This window comes from Macrotis lagotis, chromosome 4, assembly GCF_037893015.1.
Source record: "Macrotis lagotis isolate mMagLag1 chromosome 4, bilby.v1.9.chrom.fasta, whole genome shotgun sequence".
In the NCBI taxonomy this organism is placed as follows: domain Eukaryota; kingdom Metazoa; phylum Chordata; class Mammalia; order Peramelemorphia; family Peramelidae; genus Macrotis; species Macrotis lagotis.
Window position 1 is genome coordinate 38,004,754 of NC_133661.1, and position 23,434 is coordinate 38,028,187.

Sequence of the window (23,434 nt, forward strand, 5' to 3'; positions counted from 1 at the left end):
GCAGGAATGTTCATTAATAAATTTGATCCACGATTTTGGAATTTGTGGGGTTTTTTATTTGTTTTGTTTTTGTTTTGTAGCTATTTTCAGGTCCTAGAGGCCTGCAAGTTTTCATTTTTTTCAAGGTGTTAGGATCTAAGGAGAGGTTTTTACTACTCTCCAGGTACATACTCTGGTCTGTGGGTGAGCTCAAGCCCTCCTTTCTGTACTGGACCTAGGAAGAGAGCTCTGTGCCCCTATTTGCACACTTCTTCTTCCTGGAACTATGACCCAGGACTATGACTCAGCTCTGAGGATGAGCCAAGCACCAGAGTCCAGCCTCAGGGATAGTAAAGAGACCCCTGTAATTTCCTTACAGTCTGTGGGCCTAGAGCTCTGGAAGCAGCTGCCACCACAGCTGATTCGATGGTTCCCAAGGACTGCTCCTGATTGAGGGACTGGTCAGTGCCGTCGGGGGTCCTTGCTGGACTGGGCTCCACTCTCATTCTACTGTAACAGTCTTTTCCATCTCATGTTCCAAGTTATCCTTGGAGTCTCTGGATTGAGAAGTCTAGAAATCTCCTCTTGTGCCTCCAGTCTTCCCTTGACTTCATGCATCATATGCCCTTGGAAGAGCAAGTATTCCTGAAGATGGCAATCAACTCTGATTGGTTAACAGTTAATGAGAAAACGAATATTACAATGAGAGGCTGGAGTATATAAAATTAGAATCTTGGAGTATGGGACTTAGATCATCCAAATCTTGGTCAAAGAAAAGAGACATTAATTTCCCCATCGTCTGCCTGACAGAAGGGACAATCAATAGTTTCCCAGTCCAATCAATAGGCAAGAATGCACTTTTTAACCCAAACTTAGAATTTCATTGACTTTCTGGATAAATCTTTGTCTATGACTTTCCATACTGGTTGATTTCTAGATGATGAAATAGAAAAGGGAAAAACAATCTTGGTCTCTATTCAATAATTAGTTATTAACACAAGAGAGAAGTAATCATTTCTCAAAAGTATAACAGTCTTTCCCACTATATCAAAAAGTGATTTCCTGGATGTTCAAATAATACCTGTATTCTCCAGTCCCCTTGGGAGCATCTCAGAGACTAGATAACCAAGTTCATAACTGAATATAAATTTTTTTCTAAAACAATCATGTTTCTTTACCTAAATAAAAATTATCAATCAAAAAATAAAAACTAAAACAATCTACTCTGCTATTAACTATTCTTACATTGCTGTTTAGCAATTAGCTAATTAACAAGCCCACATTGAAGAATTTCAGAAAGTACAACCCTTTCACCTTCCAAGGCTGCCCATTCATTCCATTTCTGATTTCATGTAGTTGGGAAGGAATCACCTCGTACCTTGTGACCAAATCTTTTTTTTTTTTGCAAGGCAATGTGGTTAAGTGACTTGCCCAAGGCCACACGGCTAGGTAATTATTAAGTATCTGAGGCAGATTTGAACTCAGGTCCTCTTGACTCCAGGGCTGGTGCTCTATCCACTGTGCCACCTACTTGCCAACTGTGACCAAATATTATGTGAACCCTCAATATATTTCTTGGCAACTTCCAGCCAATAATTCTACTAGTAACATGGGCTCAAGGAAAGCAAGTTTAATGACTTTTGCACATCGTTGTCATTTAAATTTTTGAAAATAGCTTCATCCCTTAGCTAATCTCTTCTATAGCTCTACCATTTGCTATTTCTTCAACTTTTCCTTCTAAGTCAGGGGCCAAAGTTACCTTGACATACTTATTATCCTCTTCAGGATGAATCCTATTTCATAAATGATCTGTCAGAAATGTGGTATCCACAAATGAGAAAACTCCAAAAGTCTTCTGATCAGTTCAGAATATTGCAGGACTATTTGGTACTCTTTTCTAGATCCTATACCTCTCTAAATATTACCTTAAATACAAAATAGACATATGTATTTCATGTTTCAACAATTTTAAGACATTTTCCTGATACCAACATTTTATTTTATTTTATACTTTCATTATAATCTCCATCAACAGACTGAATACTTCCTTGAATAGGAAAAAGCAATTAAATATCAAAGAAATGGGATGTTGAATAGAGTGCTGGGCCTGGAGTAAAGTAAGATCTGAGATCAAATCCAGAATCAGGCATTACACAATTCAGGAATAAAAGGCCTTCATCTATGTTCCCTCAACTATAAAATGAAAATCATAATAGTATCTAACTTGTAGTATCATTATTGAAGATCAAATAAGATAAAACTTGCAAAGTGCTTAAAACATTGTGCTGGGCATAGCAGAGAACCTTAATAAATGTTCATTTTCTTCCTTACAAAGACAGCCAATATAGTGACCACATCTAACAGTGTATAAGATATTCTTCCTTAATAATCCATGACTCTCTGCTTTAAGTGAATAAATGTATTTCCCTATTTGTTCCTCAAGGTCTTCAATAATATTTCAGTTAATTAGAATTAGACATATTAAAGAACCTTTGAAGTTCATAGTTATTGTGCTCATTATTCTCGAGGTTCTGATTATTCTATACTGCTTCTGTTCACAGACATCTTTCTATGTTTTTTTCTTTTCCCCCCTCAAGAATTATTTTGCATTCCAGGTCTTTCTGGAAAATAATATTTCATCATGAATATTTGCTACTTTCCCTTTATTATATGTTCCACTGAATATTTAGGCTCAAATCATCAAGACTTCATCAAGCTCATTTCCATGAGCAAGTTAGCATGTTAGGCAAAAACACACAAATTTATTTCAAAATTACATTGTCCAGACATACATGCTATCATCTTATAACAGATTAAATATTCCACCACTTTTCCACATAAATTTACATAGCCAGCTCTACTCTACATTGTATTCAGACAGTCGATTTTTGAACCTGAACAGAGAAGTTTATGTTTATTTATGCTTTGTTCAATATTTGACATAGCTTTCTAACCTGATAAAATTCTGTGTAATATTCATATTGCATTTTTAAAAAAAATTGATAATAAAAAGGATTAAAAATACAGGTTCAAGATCAAATCTGAGGGACTTTTTATTGGAGACCACATGCTTTCAGAATGATATAGGTACAGGAACTACTTTTTAAAAACTCTGCTATTCAAAGAGTTCTGTATCCTAACTATAATCCAGCTAATTTTACTGCTCTCTAGTTTATTTATTTCTCTTTTACTGTCTGCCTCATTTTGATTATTTTATGTCAATGAAAATTAAAATGATTACTTTTCACTATTCTGATGAAATAAAAATCTCCAATATCATTTATTTTTAACCTCTTTTTGATTTCATCTGAATTTTATATTCCTATCACAGGCTATAACTCATAATTTCTTTTGTTGGTTTCATTTTAGTTTTGTGTGAATATGATGAGGGGAGATTTCAATATCCCCAAAGCCACCCTTCTGTATAAATTGCCTCTACAATCATTATCTTTTGCTTCTGATATACATCATTTTTAGAAGGTCCATAAATTTTATTTTTCCAAAGGATAAACAATACTAGTATTTCCAAGATATTTTATAGATTTAGGATTTCCTAAGGAGCCTGAGGAAAATTACTGATGTAAGGAATTATTGGGTAGGATCTCTGTATAGAGAATGACATCAATGTTTTAATTTTATAATGATACTGATAGATTCAGAAAGTTTTGTGGCTTCAAATAAGATCAAACAAAAAAAATTGCAAGCTCCTGCCTTCCTCATATGGCTTGGCTGACATGAAAAGGTGCATTGACTTTAGCTATGACTTCATATTTGACATTCTAAAAATGTTTTTTTCCATTATGGGAGACCATCTACTTGGCAACTTATTAGAAATGGAAATAGAGAACATGAAATAGGGAAAGAATTTGAAGATTTGCTGGTTCAAATATCTACCCCTGTAATAAATGCCATGATCCCTCCTTCTCACTTTTCTTTATTAAATATTTAAAATCCCCTTTATTTTATACTTTTGTGTCTAAGATTATTGCTATGTTTAATTTTTATTATTATGTTAAAGTATTTAGAATGATATGGTTGGGGTTAAAATCCTTACCTTGTTACTTAATAAATATTTGACTTTGAGCATATAAATATATGAATTTTAAAAAGTCAAATATATATATGTATCCTAAATTTTGTCCACAAAAATCATCATCATGACCAACGTTGTTGTCATCTTTGTCATAGCTGTGGTCAATATCCTTTTCACTACCACAACCATCATCATCATCATCATCATCATCATCATCATCATCATCATCATCATCATCTTGATCGTTTTCCTACATACAGAATTTTTAATTTAATTCATATAATCTAGCCCTTTCAGTTCAAATTGAGGAAGTACACAGTGGATAGAGAGCTGACTTCAAAATCATTAAGAGCAGAATTCTATTACTCTTTGCTGATACATACTTGTAGTGTGATCCTGGATAAGTCACTTAATCTGTAAATGATCTAAAAATTATCTAAAAAACCAATTCTAAGTTGCAAAGAAAATGCTTACCTGCTTTGGGAGAGGATGTTCCTTGTCCAACTACAGCAATTAAATCACAAGTCCAAGTCTTGGCCAAATCAATGGCTTTGGTATGCATTGCTAAGACAATCTCCTAAAGGCATAGATACCTATAATCATGCTAACGCTCTAAAATCTTCAAGGATTCCTAATTTCCAGTAGTACACAATATGAATTTTTTTTTCCTTCGGGATTTAGGTCCTTCATAATATAGCTCCATTTGACTTATTTTTTTCTAAGTCTATGCCATAGATCCTGTGCTGTCTTACCAGCTAAAATTTTTCTATAGCAAATTTTCTGGATTCTTTTGTCATAGGATCCTTTCCTTTATATTTTTAATACTTACTTAACATTATACTTAATCTTTCTTTGTAGATTAATCTTATCAGTGTGTAACAGGATGACTCCTATTAGATTAGAACTTTCTGCATCTCAGTGTTTAGAAGAATTTCATTTTCTATGAATTTTATTTCTTTCCCTTAAGAACTTTAAAAACTGAATTGAATTACTGGAATTGGAATATAGTGTAGTATTACTGAATCAAAGGGTAAGCACAATTAGTATCCCCTTTGGGCATAATTCCAGATTGCTCTCCAGATTGGTTGGATCAGTTTACAACTCCACTAACTGCATTAGTGTTACAATTTTTCCACATCCTCTCCAACACTGAACATTTTTCTTTTATGTCATTTTAGCCAATCTGATAGGTGTGATATGCTATATTCAGAGTTATTTTAATTTACATTTCTTCAATCAATAATGATTTAGAGCCCTTTTTTCATAGAAGTAATTTCATCTGAAAATTAGCCATACATATCCTCTCATCATTTATCAATAGAAGAATGACTTATTCTTATAAATAGCTAGAGGTTCATTATCAGAAACCCTAGTTTTGAAAATTGTTTCCCAGCTTTTGTTTGTGCAAAATTTTTTAAATTAATGTAGACAAAATTATCCATTTTACAATTTATAATGGTCTCTCTCTTGTTTGGTCTTAAAATCCTCTAGACATAGCTCTGACAAATTGATTACCCTTTGTTCTCCTAATTGGTTTATGATATCACACTTTAAAACTAAATCCTGTACCCATTTCAATCCTATCTTTATATGGGGTGTGAGATATTAGACTATGACTAGTTTTTGCTTTACTATTTTCCAGTTTGCCCAATAGTTTTTGTTAAATAGCAAGTTCTTATCCAGAAGCTGAAGTCTTTGACTTTACAGAACAGTAAATTTCTGTAGAAATTTACTACTGGTTCTTTTTTTACCTAATCTAATCCACTGATCCATTTCTCTCTCTCTCTCTCTCTCTCTCTCTCTCTCTCTCTCTCTCTCTTGGTTTTTGCAAGGCATTGGGGTTAAGTGACTTGCCCAAGGTCACAGAACTAGGTAATTGTTGAGTTCTCTATTTCTTAGCCAGTACCAGACCATTTTGATGACTGCTGCTTTACAATATAGCTTTTCGATTTGGTACAGCTGGATCACCTCCCTTTGCATTTTTCTTCATTAATTCCCTTGTTCTTTTTCAACCTCTTGCTACTCCAGATCAATTGTTATTATTTTTTCCTAGCTCTGTAAAATATTTCTGGTAACTTAATTGGTATAGCATTGAATAAATTATTTAATTTAGGTAGAATTGTCATTTTTATTATATTTGTTTTACCTACTCATGAGCAATTGACATTTTTCCAATTGTCTTGCTCTGATTTTATGGGTGTGAAAAGGATTTTGCAATTGTGCATATAGTTTCTGGATTTGTCTTGAGAGCTAGATTCCCAAATACTTTATGTTGTCCATAGTTTCTTTAAATGGAGCTTCTCTTTTATCTCCTACTTTTGGACTTTATTGTGCATATATAGAAATGCTTATGATTTATGTGCTTTTATTTTATATTCTGATACTTTTTTTAACATGAATTATTTCAAGTAGTTTTGGGCTAATTTTTAACTCTACAAAAAGTTAAAATTTTGTTTCTTCATTTCCTCTTCTAATTCCCTCAATTTATTTTTCTCAATGCTAAAGTTAGCATTTATAATATAGTACGATAGTAGTGGTGATAACGGACATCCTTATTTCAACCTTGGTCTTATTGGAAATGCTAACTTACCCCCAAGACATATAATGCTTGTTGATGATTTTAAATAGATTCTGCTGATCACTTAAAGGAAAACTCTATTTATTCCTAGGCTCTCTAGTGTTTTTAATAGGAATGGGAGCTTATTTTCTCAAAGAACTTTTCAATACTTATTGAGATAATCATCTTTTTTGTTAGATTCATTATTGACATGGTCAATTATGTTGATTAGTTTCCTAATATTGAACCATCCCTACCTATCCTATCTGATAGTGGTGTATTGTCCTAAAATAGCTTGAAATCTCTTTGCTAAAATTTTATTGAAAATTTTTGCATCAATATTCATTATGGATTTTGGTCTATAATTTTCTTTGTCTGCTTTGGCTAGTCCTAGTTTAGTTTCAGCACCATATTTATGTCATAAAAGGAATTTGGCAGTTCTCCTATTTTTTAAAATACTTTATATAGAATTGGAATTCATTGTTCTTAAAATGTTTGGAAGAATTCACTTGTAAATCCATCTGGGCATGGATATTTTTTCTTAGGGAATTTATTGATGGTTTCTTCAATTTCTATTTTTGAAATGGGGTTAAGTATTTTATTGCCTCCTCTGTTAATAGGGGTAGCTTATATTTTTGTAGATATTCATCTATTTCATTTAGATTGTCAACTCTGTAGTCATAAAGTTAGGTTAAATGGCTCCAAATGATTATTTTAATTTTCTTCACATTAGTTGTGAGTTCACCCTTTTCATCTTTCATATTGATAATTCAGTTTTCTTTCTTTTATTAATCAGATTTAAACCAATTCAGTTTTATTTATTAGTTCAATGAGGTTAGTACAGTTTGTGAAACATTGATATAAGGATTTAACCAATACTTGTTGATGACTTAAGGACACACACACACACACACAGACACACACACAAAGCATGTTACTGTTCCTACTTCTTTTCTCTCTGAGACTATTAATGACCAGAAAATAAATTTAGTGACATCAGAATCTCAGTGGACACTGCCTATATAAGACCTTTTTGGATCCCTCATCCTATTAGGCTGGTTCCATTGTGAAACTATCTTTTTATATGTCACTGTTGATAGTAGATTATAAAGCCCTTTTTGTTATTTAGTAGTTCAGTTGTGTCCTGTTCTCCATGGTCCCATTTCAGGTTTTCCTGGAAAAGATTCTGTATTGGTTTTTCATTTTTCTTCTCCATTTCATTTTCTTTATGAAGAACTGAGGCAAATGGGATGAAGTGACTTGGCAAGGGCCACACAGCTGCGAAGTGTCTAAAATTAGATTTGAACTCAGGAAGTTGAGTCTTCATAACTTTAGGCTAAGAATTCTGTGAACTGTGGTGCCACCTAATTACCCTTCATAATGTTGTCAACGTCAACTGGCTATTTATTGGGAGAGGAAGGAAGGAGGATTGGACCAATAACTTCTTTGGTATAGGAAATATTTTACATATTCCTATCAAAGTAGACATTTCAATATAATCATAGTGTCTCAGCTATTGAGGGACCTCAGAATGCATTTAGTATAGTGTACAATAACAAAAAAATAAAAGAATCCCCTCAATTGCCCTCATAATAAATGATCATCCAGCCTTCTCTCTCTCTCTCTCTTTTTTTTTTTTAGATTTTCCAAGGCAGTGGGGTTAAGTGGCTTGCCCAAGGCCACATGGCTAGGTAATTATTAAGTGTCTGAGGTCAGATTTGAACCCAGGTACTCCTGACTCCAAGGCCAGTGCTCTATCCATTGTGCCACCTAGCCGCCCCTAACCAGCCTTCTCTTGAAGAACTGTACTGTTCCAGTTTGAAACAGCAAATGGTTAGCAAGATTTTTGTTAATGATTGGATAATATCTATAACCATAACCAGAACAATGATCATGATGTGGTGCTCATTTCTTTTCATCTAGGTTTGTCATTTCCTTGATTCATGAATCTCTTGTAAGAACCTCAGTCTAGCATTTAAGATCAACATGTTTCTTTTAGAACTGATGATCTTAATGAGTTGCTTAATAATATTAGCTGGTTAACATGATATATTTTTGAAAGTTACTTAGATGAAAATGTGTATATGTGTTCATATCTTTGACATACATGTATGTTTGTATTTACACCTTTTATTTAGGTTTTTTTTTTTGCAAGGCAAACAGGGTTAAAAGTGGCTTGCCCAAGGCCACACAGTGTTTATATGCTTTTAAAGAGAAATGAAACCTGGGTCACACATTCACTCTTCTTGTTTATTTTATTGTTGTTGTTGTGTTGTTTTGGTTTTTTCAAGGCAGTGGGGTTAAGTGACTTGCCCAAGGTCACACAACTGTGTAATTATTAAGTGTCTGAGGTAGGATTTGAATTCAGGTCCTCCAGACTCCAGGGCCAGTTCTCTATCCCTGTCACCACCTAGCTGCCCCACTCTGTTTATAATAGAATGGCATAGAATGGAGAGTCAGACTTGATCTTAGGAAGATCTGGGTTCAGTTTCAATTCCTGACCTATAATGACTTTGTGAACTTTGGAAGTGATTTAACTTCTAATGCAACTAGGTAATTATGCTTTAGGCTTCAGAGCAAATGCTAGTCTGCATTGTAAAGATAAAGTTCCTGATTGGCAGAGTATCCTATACCACTTAAATGAAAAATCCAATGAAACATACTCACACGTCTCCATGCATACATATGCACATTGTCAGCATTATAATCATTTTCAGAATCATCACTCACAATCTTCCTAGGAATTTGAGCTGCATTACACTGGAAATTTTTATCTTGGTGTGTAATGGGTTCTTCATTGCTGCAACTCTTCAGAAGAAGGCTATATGATCACTTGTAGGACGGGATGTAGAGATGATTTTTAAGATCAAATAATTTTTTTGATAGAGGTTGGATTATATGGCCTCTGAAATATGAGCCTCTGAGAGTCTGTTATCTTGTGGAAATGTTTTATTCAAGTAATCCTCTAAGATACTGGGCAAAACTAGATAACTGAAACTAGGCCTTATATTCTGAAAATTCCAATCAATAAATGATGTGTTTATATTCTGGGTAAAAATAAGAATTGTACATTAAGTTGAATTTCTATATTCCCAGAGTTCTTCTCTGCTTAACATTTCAAAGTAGAAGTGAGCAGAAACAAGTTTTCTTAGTTTGTTTGTTTCTGGAAATAGCTTAGCCCAGCTCTCTCTCTCTCATTCTCTCTCTCTCTCTCTCTCTCTCTCTCTCTCTCTCTCTCTCTCTCTCACACACACACACACACACACACACACACACACACACACACACACACACACAAAAACACAGACGACCTATTTCTATGCAAAGAATATTGGACCAATGAAAGCAGGCCTTTATGCTAACCTCTAAAATGTAGAACATTTACTTACCCATTGTTTGGTCTGAATAAATCATTACAAGTCAAATGCCCCCTTCAATACTATCCTAACTATTCATATCTATTAGGTGAATATCAACATTATTGAATCATAGCTACTCTTCCCTGAGAGAACTATCTGGAACAGAGAAATCCTTTTTCTACCTAATTTTGTGACAATTTTATTGCTGTTGTTGTTCAGTTGTTCAGTAATGGTTGACTCTACTTGACCCTTTCTTGGCAAAAATAGTGGTGTGGTTTGCCATTTCCTTCTCCAATGGATTAGACAAAGAGAGGTTAAGAGACCTGGCCAGAACAACACAGATAGTGAGTATCTCAAAGCATACTTGAACTCAGGTCTTCCTGACTTCAGGTCTATACTCTAAGCCATCCAGTTGCCCAAACTATATTTACTATATTTTCTGAAATGGCATGCACCTTGAGATTCTCTAAGTTAAATTTGATATTCAAAACTCCAGAAAAGGGGCGGCTAGGTGGCACAGTGGATAGAGCACTGGCCCTGGAGTCACGAGTACTTGAGTTCAAATCTGGCCTCAGACACCTAATATTTACCTAACTGTGTGGCCTTGGGCAAGCCAATTAACCTCATTTGCCTTGCAAAAACCTAAAAAAATAACTCCAGAAAGACTTAAGGAAGACTGGTTCATTTGTTAAGGCACTGGTCCTGGAAATAAAAAAAGAATCAATTCATTAATTATTGAGTAAATTGATAAAAAAATTAATGATTTACTTTTTGCCAGGCACCATACTAAATACTGAATATAGAGATGTAAATAAAAGAGGCAAATCACTCTCTGCCCTTAAGAAGCTTACATTATAATAAGAGAAGACAAATCATATCAGCAGGTGGCATACACTGGGAATATTTTTGCCTAGAAACCAAGAAGGATGGTGACTGGAGTTATGAAACTTGCTTGATAAGACCATTCCAAAATGTGCCATTAATAATTTGACATTATTGATTTGATTATTATTCTTGGAACAAGAAGTAAAAATCATGGTGGTGAGGGCAATTGAGTTGTGAACTTTGAGTGAGGGTAAGACGAGGTGGTGGGGAATGAAAATGGGTGAATTACATGATGGTATGCCTGAGGACTCAAAATTAGTAAGCTCTCACCAGTCCAGAGTGTCTAGTCCAAGGGTGGAAGCTAGGTGGGATGGTTTAAGACCCAAGTCATGCAAGGTGAAATATTATAGATGCAATTGAAGTGAAGAATGCATATCATTAAATTTTGCTCAAGACACCTAGATCTATGTGGCTCTGGGAAAGTCTCCTCACTGCTCTGGGATCCCAGCCAAATTTCTAAACAAGAAAGTAGAGAGAAGTTTAGAGAAATCGTCATCAATGAAACAAGTTTCCAAAATCATGTGTAGGAAAAAAAAGTAAAAATAACAGCAACATCTATAAAGTGTTTACTATATAAGGCCATGTGCTAAGTACTGTATACATTTTATCTCATTTGATCCTCACAACAACCTGGTTAGGTTGCTATTTGTATCCTCATTTTACAAGGAAGAAAATTGAAAGCACCCTGTCCATGGTCACATAGCTAGTAAGTGCATGAAGCTAGATTTGAACCCAGGTCTTCTTAACTCCAGATACTATATATATATATTTCACCACCTAGCTACTTTTAACACCAATCTTTGGAGTGTATATAGTATGTGTCTATGTTTGTGCAAGGCAAAGGTACTTAAACAATAATTGAAATTTTGCAATCTGGCTGACAATCTCAGAGGGCATTTTCATCTTTATTCTCAAATCCACTCTGAACCCTCTCAGTACTGTGACCAGTAAATGGAGGAAATTCTGAAAATCAAATTTAATTAACATAAATTTATTTTCTTTCTCTCTCACATCCCACTCCTTGAAGAGGGAGAAAAAAATAAATTCCTTATGACAAATAGACATAGTTAAAAAGCAAAAAAATATTCCCTCATTTACCCAATCTGAAAAAAGATCTCCTTCTGCACACCCTGAGTTCACCATCTCTCCATTGTGAAGGGGATGACATGCTTCACCATTGAGTTTCTGGTATCATGGATAGTCATTGTGCTGATCTCAGTTCTTATCACTTCACAGATGTTTGTCTTTATAGTATTGTTACTGTATAAATTGTTCTCCTCCTGCTCATTTCATAGGCATTTTATAACAGCAATTTAATAGTATAAAATATTATTCTGATGCTTCTCACTGTACTCTGCCTCAGTTCAGACAAGTCTTTCCAGTTTTAGAAATCATCCATTTCCTCATTTATAACATAATGGAACACACTAATATTCAATTCCATTCACATTTCATTTTTTGTTACACCATTCCATGATAGATTTGGGTACTTTGTAAAAAAAGAGCTGCTATAAAGATTTTTGTACACATAGGATCCTTTTTATCCTTTTTATCCTTTTTAAAAATCTCTTTTGGGAAAAGACCTAGAAATGGTATAGCTTGATCAAAAGGAATAAATCTCTTAGTAATAATTTGTGAATAATTCTAAGTTGTTCACCAGGATATGTGTGTATGTGCTTCTGTGTATGTGTATGTGTGTGTGTGCGTGTGTGTGTATTTGTGTTACAACCATAGCTCCATCACAAAGGCATCTATGTACTTGTTTTAACCACAGATCCTTTGATATTTGCCACTGAATTTTTTTGCCAATTTAATTGGTATGATAGTGGAACTTCAGAGTTGCTCTAATTTGCATTTATCTAATTATTGATGATTTGTAATATTTTTAATGTGACTAAAGAAGGTCTGAGTTTTTTCCCTTGAGACTGTCTATTCATATTGTTATGCTTTTACCAATTAGGGAATGACTTTTTTATTTTTGTAAATTTAATTCAATTTCTTATATCATTGAAATGATAGCTTATCCAAATTTCCTCCCCTGAGAAGCTCTGTCCAATGAAATGACATAGTGTTGGAAGAGGGAAAATGATTTACAAAGCAAGTTTTGAGTTAAGTCCTACAACCCAGTGGTTCCCCATTGGTCAAGTTGACTTTTTTAAGAACAAATCAAAAAAACTGTTGAGATGACTTTTATTTTTCTTTCCCAGGAAATCAGTGATCCAGAAATACTAGAGTTGGTGCACAGTGCGCTGGGAAGAATGACTGTGGTCCGACAGATCTTTCCATCAGCAAAGGATAACCAGAAGTGCACGAGGAATAACCATCGCATCTCCTCATTGCTCTGTGATCCACAGGAAGGCTATCTTCAAATGTTGCAGGTCAGTGACTAGCTCTCAGTCTTGGATTTATCCCCTGGAAATTCATACAGTAACCCTTGGCAAATGCAGGGAAAACTCAAGGGCAAGGACAGGCTGATATGAATATCCTAAAGACAGCACATGCTATATTTCAACCCCAATGACATCATAGCACAATGGATAGAATACCAGACTTAGAAATGGGAAAATCAGGGAAGAAGACCTGGGTTTGTGTCTCTCCTCTGATCTTTCCTAGCCTATGAGCCAGGACAAGTACCTTACCCTCTGCATCAGGGACATATCAATAGGGCATTACCAAGGTAACCTCAATAGAGACTCAAAAGACAACAAACATAACAATTTTAGGGATGAATTAAACATTTTACCAAATATAGCCCATAAAAGCTGATATATATATATGTATGTATGTATATATATATATATATATATATATATATATATATATATATATATATATATATATATCTCCAAATATCTCTTTTATAAAGAAAAAGTTTCCAACCTGCTCTATTTGCTTCAGGCCTTTCTCCAGGAATTTATTCCATGACATTAAAGACTGGTTGTATTCTATGGATCCATGGAATTCCCCATGAATGTGACATCACAGACACTTGGCACAGAGAAACTTCCATCACATCACATCACAATTTCTCAATTTATCATTGTTTACTGTACATGTTTATTTGAAATATTTCACTGATTAAAACTGTGAATAGTTTTGATGGAAAGGCATTTATTCAGCAATTATTATTAGCCAAGCATGTGGCAGTAAGTACTGGAAATATGAAGAAAAAAAGCAAAGATAATTTCTAACCCCAAGGAACTTACATTTTAATAGGGAAGTGATAGCCAGAAAAGGGTGTTTTGACTTCTACAGTATTAGTAAGTGGATTGTCAGAATCACAAGGGAGCAGATTATTGTGAGCTTCCCAGTTGCAGTCGTAGTAGCGATATGGATGTATTTATGAATTCCCAGATATGATATTGCCTACATTGAAATTATTACCAGGTAATTCTTCCAATCATTATAAGATCTGAGAACAGAAGCCCACCACTATCTATTTAAATGTAATATGCTTTTCTCCAATCAGGTTCTCATTTAACATATTGACACAGTATAGAGGTAATTTGGGATCTCAAAAGCCATTACAGTTGTAGATGCATTCTGGCAGATCCTCCCAAGGGGAAATTGTGTTAAGTTTGACATAAGAGATGGGTTATGCATCTGTCAATTGAGAGGCAGACTTGTTAGGCTTAAATGATAGCCTTTAGGAGATTGTTTTTTGAAAGTGGGGGAGAAGCTCACAAAGATTATTTACTAAGACTGGAGAGGTCACATACTATAGAGGCGAGGGAAAGCTAAGGTAAATGAATATACTTGAGAATATAGGCTTCCAAGGCAAGGTCAATACTTTGAATCTGATCCAAGTGGCTGTCATGAAACTAGCCTTGCTGTCTGAATGACTTGAGCACTAGGGACCATTCAAACACTAGTGGGCCATACAATTAAGAGTTATGTCCAATTAGGATGCCAGTGACAGATTTAATTCATTTGTCAGGTGAAGAGAAAGACAGAGGGAAACAAAGAGATACAAAGAAAATAAACAAAGAAACAGATACAGAGAGATGCAGAGAAACAAAGACAGAAACACAGATAGATAGATGTAGGCAAGATCATAATTTACTTCCAGTTAAGTAGTATAAAGTCACCTCCTTAATGCTTTTTTCTATGACAGAAAGTTGGCCCCTTATTCCACTGTGACCCTTTATATATTATTGGGAACTAAGTTGTTGTTGGGTTTGTTGTTATTGGTATGTGTGTGTGTGTGTGTGTGTGTGTGTGTGTGTGTGTGTGTGTGTATAAGTGTGTATGTACGTTAACTCCCAGTCATGAGGGCTGATGGAAAATTATGTCAAAATTGGTTTGTCCAAAGAAGTTTATCAATATTGTACCTCAGCTTCATGATGGTGTGCATGCCCAGGTCCTGGATAGTGGACAATGCTCTGGTGATTTCCCAGTCACCAATAGAGTGAAGCAAGGTTATATCCTTGCTCCCATGTTTTTAGCATGATGTTTTGAGCTATGTTATCAAGCGCCTTATGGCATCAAGACTAACCACCAAACTGCCAGAAAATTCTTAAACATGAAAGGACTCCAAGTCAAATGGAGGGAGTGTTGGTGCAGTTTCATCTGTTTGCAGATGACTGTGCCTCAATGCAGACTCTGAAGCTGAGATACAACAAAATATGGATTATTTCTCTGCTGCTTGTGCTAAAAAAATACAAAGGTGCTTCATCAGCCAACACTACTCCATCCATGTGTGGAACCATTAATTACAGCAAATGGAGAATTTTTGAGGACTGTGGACAAATTCACTTAACCTTGACAGTGCACTTTCCAAGGAGGTGCTTCTTGATAATGAAGCTGACACACACATTGCCAGAGCTAGCTCAGTATTTTTGGGAGAGAAGAGGTATTAGATTGACTACCAACTGGAGGTCTACACAGTCATTGCTGTATGCTTGTGAAATCTGGACAGTCTACCAGTGCCATACCAGCAAACTGAATTGTTTCCATTTAAACTATCTTAGGAAGATTTGAAAGCTCATTTGACAAGAGAAGATATAGACACTAAGGTCCTTTCTCAAGCTAAACTGCCTAGTATTCAAATATTACAGCAGAGAGCTTAACTATGATGGACCGGATATGTTGTCAGAATGTCAGAAGTACACTTGCCCAAATGACTATTTTATGGAGATCATATACAGAGCAAGCCTTGAAGGCCTCCCTTAATAACTTTGGAATTGTTTGTTCAGAATGGCAGACACTTGCTCAAGATCACGCAGCATGGTCTGCCTTTATCTGAGAGGTGTTGGATTCTAGGAGGAAGGCAGAATTGAAGCAGCTCAAAGAAAACATGAGATATGTAAGTTTAGAGTAAGCATCCCAGGTGTTCATATGGATAATTTGTTTCCAACCTATGATAGAGCATTCTGAGCTCATATTGGTCTGATCAGCCACAGTCAGATCGACTGTAACTCATCTCTAACATAGTGATGTCATTTTGATCTTCAATAATGAAGGACAATTCCTAAAACAAACCAACCAAATGTGTTTTCCTCAGGGGTGAATTGGGGTATTCGATGGCCTTCTACCTGTTTTAACAATTGGAAAACAACATAAAGACTGAAAACTTGGATTCAATCCAATATCCAATGCTTTTCACCTTTGAAATCTTGATTAAAGGAATGAATGAATGGAGTGAATGAATAAATACACAAGAGCATTTAATGAATGAATGACAAAAAGCATTTTTGTATCATCTACTATCTTAAGTTCTGAGGATGCAAATATAAAATAAAAAAGACAATCCCTGTTCTTACATTCTATTGGGGGGAAACAGTACACATAGGAGATTGCTAGACCTGGCATATCACTTGATTTAGAAAATAGGATGAATGATTAATAAAGCCAAGTAGATTGATATACTCCATTTCAGGAGCAATGTCAAAGTAGCTGTGAACATGGTTCATAATTCTAAGAGAGGAAAGTTGGGAGAGGAGAATGAAATGAAGAAGGATAGTTGCCTGGGTCAGGTTCATTAAAAGTAACTTGTGCAAAGGAAGATTGTAGAAATGATAGTCAGAGAAATGGGATCTTATTGAAAAGAGGGTGGGTGGGAGATGATTACATGGTTAGGAAGAGTAGCAAAAATCCAACCAGATTAGATCTTTCTTTATCTATCAAACATGCTATTGAAACTCTTAGGTACTTTCCAGTTCTCTATGATCAAATGATGTCACCCATTAACAATGAGATTCAGGGACATAGATAAAAGATATTAGTTATTGTGATTAACTTAGATTGGTATAGGAATGATCCAAATCATAATTTATGTCATCTTACTAATTATATTGCAGGAGTTGAGGACATCCTAAAACAACATTAACCTTTGCTGTAGTTGTGTGTTTTTCTTTTCCTTCCTTCCTTCCTTCCTTCCTTCCTTCCTTCCTTCCTTCCTTCCTTCCTTCCTTCCTTCCTTCCTTCCTTCCTTCCTAGATACATTTTATGGACAGATCTACTCAAAGGAAAAATTTAAAAATGGTCAATACTGTATGGTAAGATGTTAGGAATTATACTAAATACTGACTTCCTTATTAAAAAAAAACAACTTCATTTTCTTACGGGTCAGTGAGTAGATAGGACATTGGACTTAGAACCAGAGGACTAAAGTCGAAACATTAGCCCTGCTAGTTACTGTCTGTGTGACCAGAGACAAGTTGATCCCTTGGTGATGCAATTTTTCTACCAATAAAGTAGAGAATTGCATCCAGAAATCTCTAAGGATTTCTTCCAGCTCTCACTGTTATAACCTTCTTTTTTTATAAGGTTTTAAACTGGTAGCCTCCAAGGGTATTCTAGCCTCTGATTCCAGAGCATTTCTAATTCAGTCCCCAAGTGACCCTCTTGAGGACATGACCTCCCTCAGGGACACGCTAAACCCTGATATTACAAATGGCCATAAGGCAGGATCTATGATGTCAACCTTTTCATCCAAATTAATTTATCCATTCAGAATGAAATTAACAGCAAAGTGCTCATTTTCTCTTGTTGTACTTGTAAAATTGAAAACCATGAGCAATCACCATTAGAGAATTCCTCTAATTGCATTTCTGAACACTATCCCCACAGTCTGATAAATTCTAATATACCAAATTTGTCCTTTAAAAAACCAACTTTGTCAAAATGATCCAACAAAGATAGGAAGATAGCTACCATTTATATAGTACTTTTAAGTTTCCCAAGGTTCTTTATTTGCAATATTGAATTTGAGCTTTAAGGCAGCCCTATGAGATTGGGGCTACAAATATCATTGTTCCCTTTTATTCAGTGAAGCAGCTTAGTACTCAGAAAGGTTAGGTTACTTGTCCCAAATTACACAGCTAAAAAGTCTGGAAATTTTTCTAAGGGAGCTGAACCTGGAATCATTTTGGTTTAGACAACTACCAGTGCGGAAGGTCCCTTAACCAATACATATTTTGTACTACTTTTAGAGGATTACCTACTATAGCCTTGAGCGGCTAAATGATTTGCCTAATGACCAATAGCCAGTTTATTTCAAGGGTGACACTTTAAACCAAGTCTTCTTCATTCAGAGACTGGCTCTGTTTTCACTAAACCATGGTAGTGTCTTTGCTGAAATGGAATTTTAATGGAGATTTTCCTGTCTCCATGTTCATTCACTTCCCTTTACATGTGGTGAAAGAAGAGAATCAGCAATTGCAATAAAGGATGTCATCTGAAAGACAGAAGTTATATCTCTTTGTAAAGTGACAGAGCCACCCTTTGGCAATAAAAATAATGGACACGAAAAAGTGTTCATTTAACCAATTGATTCATATTGTAGATTGATTCTAGATATAAGTTAATCTAAAGTTTCAGTTGGAATCAGTTCTCAGGACTGCTATTAGGTTAAGCACACAGTTGAAGGAGTGTGTCCTAATGGGGGCTTAGACAGAGTAATCCTGGAACACTTTATCTAATTCTTCAGTTCGGATTTTAGGAAAAAAGTATTGGTAAGTGTGTGTCAGAAGAGAAAGACCCGAATTGATAAGAAACTTGAAATCATGCCATCAAAGGATCAAATGAAGGATGTAGAGATGTTTTACCTAAAAAAAAAAAAAAAACAGGAAGAAGCATGATTGATGTCTTAGTTATAACTGATTACATATATTAGACTAGTTTAGTTTTGCCCTAGGAGGTAGAACCATGACCTGTGGGTGGAAGTTAGAAGGATCCAGATTTTACTTCCACCTAAAGGGAAAAACAACTTTGCAACAATGAGCGCTGTCCAGAAATGGTCTGAGCTATCTAAGCTGGTAATAGATTCTCTGTTGATATTCAAGGGAAGTCTGGATGAATACTTTTTAAGAATGTTGTTGAGGAGATTTATGCTTCAGGCAAGGATCAGACCAGATGGCCCCTGAGCTCCCCTTAGGATACTATGATTTTCTCAGACAGCAAAGAAGGTTGTCTTAATGTATTTGAGAGTAGACCAATGCATGAGGGGAGAAAAATTTAAAAATGTCATCCTTGTTTATTGTTTTTCGAAGCTATATTCAACACTACAAATTCTCTTATAGACTTTTAAATTGTATTCATTTGAACGTGTTTGACCTTCTTGGTTCTATTTTGTATTTTGCCAATCAGTGTTATAAGTGTGGAAACTATACTGTCTGAATAACAGAATTCATTGACTTTCAGGTTAATGTTTCTTATTGAAAGATCAGACTCTGGTTGAGAGTTGTATGGAATATACATACAAGTGGCCTCAACCTTATTGTCTAGTCATAGAAATATACCAACTGTAAAGAGCTTTTGGCAAATTCCCAGACTTCCTTGCTATATCCTCTGTAATCAGGAAAAAGTAAGATTTTGAATCCACGATTCCTAGTTTTCTCAGTTCTTTAGTTCCTATATATCTTCATCCTTTATTAGAGCTGAAGTGAACTTTATAGATCATCTAGTCTGACCCCTTCAATTTAAATTGCCTGCTTATTTCCTCATTTTAAGCTTAGTGTATCAGCAGTGAAAAGTCAGGTTAACATTGTTTATGAATAGTTTTGATAATCCTGTTTACATATTAGTCTTTATCAGTATAAGGAATTAAGATTAAGGAAAAGAAATACATAAAAGATATGGTTTTTTTTTAAAAGTGAATGTTATATTCATCAAATTCTGAAGAATTTCTTTTTGGTTTTTTTTTTTCCTCTGGATGGGGATAGCATTGTCCACAGCCAGTCTAATACAGTCGTCCTAGCTCTCTGAACTGCTGAGAGACACTGCTTCCAACAGGCTTAATAATCTCACAGTGTTGTTAATATGGGCATTGTTCTCTTGGTTCTACTCCCTTTGCTCAGCATTAGATCTTGTAATTCATTCCATGCTTCTCTAGAGTCCAACTATTTATGGTTTCTTATAGAATAATAATATTCCATAATATTCATGTATCATAACTTGTTTAGCCATTCCCCAATTGATGGGCATCCCCTCAATTTCCAATTCTTTGCCACTGCAAAAAGAACTGCTATGAATATTTTGGAATAAGTGGAGTTTTCCCCATTTTTTTAAATTTAGGGCTAGAATTGTTGAGTCAAATGGCATGAACACTTTTGTTGTTCTTTGGGCATATTGCTCTCCAGAAAGGTTGGATCCATTCACAACTTCACCACCAATGCATCAATGTCCCAGTGCTCTTACAACCTCTCCAACACTGATCATTTCCCTTTTTCTTATCTTAGGTATTCTGACAGGTGTGAGGTGATACCTTAGAGTTGTTTTAATTTGCATTTCTCTAATCAATAATGATTTTGGAACATTTATTCCTATTATTATATATAACTTTAATTTCTTCATTTGAAAATTATGTATTCATATCCTTTGACCATTTATCAATTGAGCAATCACTTATAACCTTATAAATTTGATGCAGTTCTCTATATATTTTAGAAATGAGACCTTTATCAGAACTCCCAGTGAAAAGTATTTCCCAGCTTTCTGCTTTCCTTCTAATTTTAACCACATTGATCTTAATTAGTGTAAAATTTTAATTATTGGGAAATTCTTAATTTAATATAGTCAAAATAATTCATTTTGCAGTTTATAATGTACTCTTTTTCTTGTTTGATCATAAATTTGTCCCCTTTCCATAGATCTGATAAGAGTTTTTTCTTGGTCTATCAATTTATCTATGGTGTCATCCTTTATATCTAAATCCTGTACCCATTTTTTAATTTATTTTGGCATGGGGTATGAGATGTGGGTCTATGCCTAGTTTTGCCATACTATTTTCCAGTTTTCCCAACATTTTTTTTGTCAAATAGTGAATAGTTTCTTTTGAACCTATCCTAATTCACTGGTCCATTACTCTGTTTCTTAACCACTATCAGGCAGTTTTGATGATTGCCCTTTATACTATAGTTTTAGATCTGATAGATCTAGGCCATTTTCTTTTAGATTTTTTCACCAGTTACCTTGCTATTTTTGACTCCAAATGAATGTTGTTGCTATTTTTTCTAGCTTGGTAAAATAATTATTTGGTAGTTTGATTGGTATTGAATCAGTTCTTTCTCTAGATGCAGATAGCATATTCTTTCATAAGTCCATTTGAAGTAAAATGTTGCTAAAATTTGTTCTTAAAATAATATTGCTTGTACTGTATATACAATCTCAGGGCTTAAAAAATAGGTTTTAACCACCTCTCCAACTACCAAAGTCACTTAAAGTCTTTGGACTTCAGTTATTTATTAAATGATGATGCCAGTGCTGCCTATGATTTCTAAACTAAATTGATAAATATGCATCAGCTACTATTATTTGTGGCTATGTTGTATCATCTGGAAACTGTTGATGTCAGAAAATCTGGATATTCTTGTCAGGGAACATAAGACTGCTGAAAATATCACTCGAATTGCAAATTGTAATCTATTCTGATTTTCTCATTCAATTCAATTAAGAATATAAATCACTGTACATCTCCCATTGTTGTCCATGGAATTTACGCATGAATACATACACATATTTGTATGTATGTAAATATATACTATTTAGAAGATAGGAGAATACAAAATCTGTTCAGTCTACAATTTATTGCGATTTGTAAATGACTCATCTTAAATCAGGTCTACTCTTCCTGACCCCTTTAGATGATTTCTTGGTGAAAATACTGGAATGGTGATAATTCCCATTGCATTTTTTTCCTTCAACTCCCCTTACAGATGAGAAAACTGAGACAAACAGGGTAAAAGGACTTCCCTAGTATTACACAGATAAGAAATGTCTGGATTTGAACTCAGGAAGAAGAATCTGACTCGACTCATTATTTATACATTGTGCCATTTCAAAGTCCTTTAAAAGGTTAGGGGTATGCCAAAGTATTGGTGGCTTACATATTTTCCAGTTTTAGATTATCATCACCTAAAAATTCAGCCTTGTCACATGGGATCTATGCAATAATAGTGGGAAATGGACCAGTGAGTAAGTGATTTGATAGAAGTCATCAAATGTAATTCAGGGTAACAAGATGGAAAACTATTTCTATTCTACTATAACATCATTAACACCTGTTACTACTATTACTACTACTACTACTACTACTACTACTACTACTACTACTGCTACTGCTACTACTACTACTGCTGCTATTACTACTACTACTGCTACTACTACTACTACTTCTACTGCTACTATTACTACTTCTACTACTACTACTACTACTACTAATAATAATAATAATAATAATAATACCACCACTACTAATACTACTACTATGCTTATAACTTTAGGATAAATAGCTTAGGATACAGGGAAATGATACAAACAGAGAATTACCTAAAAAAAGAATGAAGAATACATAAAACCTGATGGAGAAACCAAAATATGTTAAATATGATCATTTCAAAGAAAGATAATTATTATTTAATTTTAGTTCACTTTACCGAATTTATTATTCCAGAATAATTCAGTAGAGAGCTAAATGCCAAAATATTTTAAAAGTAATTGATTTAGACCAGAATATCAGAGCTTTAAATACAGAGTAACAAGTCTAGTTAGAAAAGAAAGAAAAATTGAATACCTGGTAAAGAATCTTTTCCAAAGAAACAAAAGATGTGTGAAGGAAAATAAATAATGTGGAAGAAAAAAATTTTAAGTGAAGGAAAATATTGCAGAAGAAGGAGAAAAAGAATATTACAAGAATATATGAAATCTATGTAAGTCAGAATGATTGACCTTGACAATAGAATGCAGAGAGATAACTTAAAGTCTTAGATTTCTCAAAGGAACACAAGATTTTTTTTTTTTAATTAAAAGTCATATCAAACCATAAAAAGTAATGGAAGAACATTGACGAGATTTCTTTAGTAAATATATTAATACTTTATTGAAATAGGTGATTGTATTATTCAAAAAATTTAAATGACAATGTGTTATGGGAGACAGTTTGTGGCTGTTCTTAATCTCTTTTTTGTTTTTTTTTTGCAGCCCTAGTCTTCAATCTCAGTTTGGAAATAACCATAAAAATATGGCATTTCTATGAAATATTTTTAGTTCCTACTAGTACCTATTAAATCTTAAGAATTCTACCCCAGTTCCATCAGATGGTATCACTAGATCCGTTGTGTTGCTACTATTGTCCATCATGTTTAATAAATCATGATGTCTATTATTTCTTTTCTTTATTCC

At 34.4% G+C, this 23,434-nt stretch overlaps 1 protein-coding gene and 1 long non-coding RNA gene across 2 annotated transcripts in view; one reads left to right on the top strand and one right to left on the bottom strand.

Moving 5' to 3' along the window:
- GRID1 (glutamate ionotropic receptor delta type subunit 1) overlaps positions 1–23,434 on the top strand; it is a 1,019,672-nt gene that overhangs the window by 688,754 nt on the left and 307,484 nt on the right. Inside the window, exon 5 of the mRNA XM_074236323.1 lies at positions 13,021–13,191. Coding sequence (XP_074092424.1) covers positions 13,021–13,191 — 171 coding nt within the window. The remainder of the gene's footprint in view (positions 1–13,020; positions 13,192–23,434) is intronic.
- On the bottom strand, positions 12,990–13,771 carry LOC141523031 (uncharacterized). Its single transcript, XR_012478311.1, has 2 exons — positions 13,694–13,771; positions 12,990–13,225 (listed from the first exon to the last, which is right to left on the bottom strand). It is a non-coding gene; the product is annotated as an uncharacterized LOC141523031 (long non-coding RNA).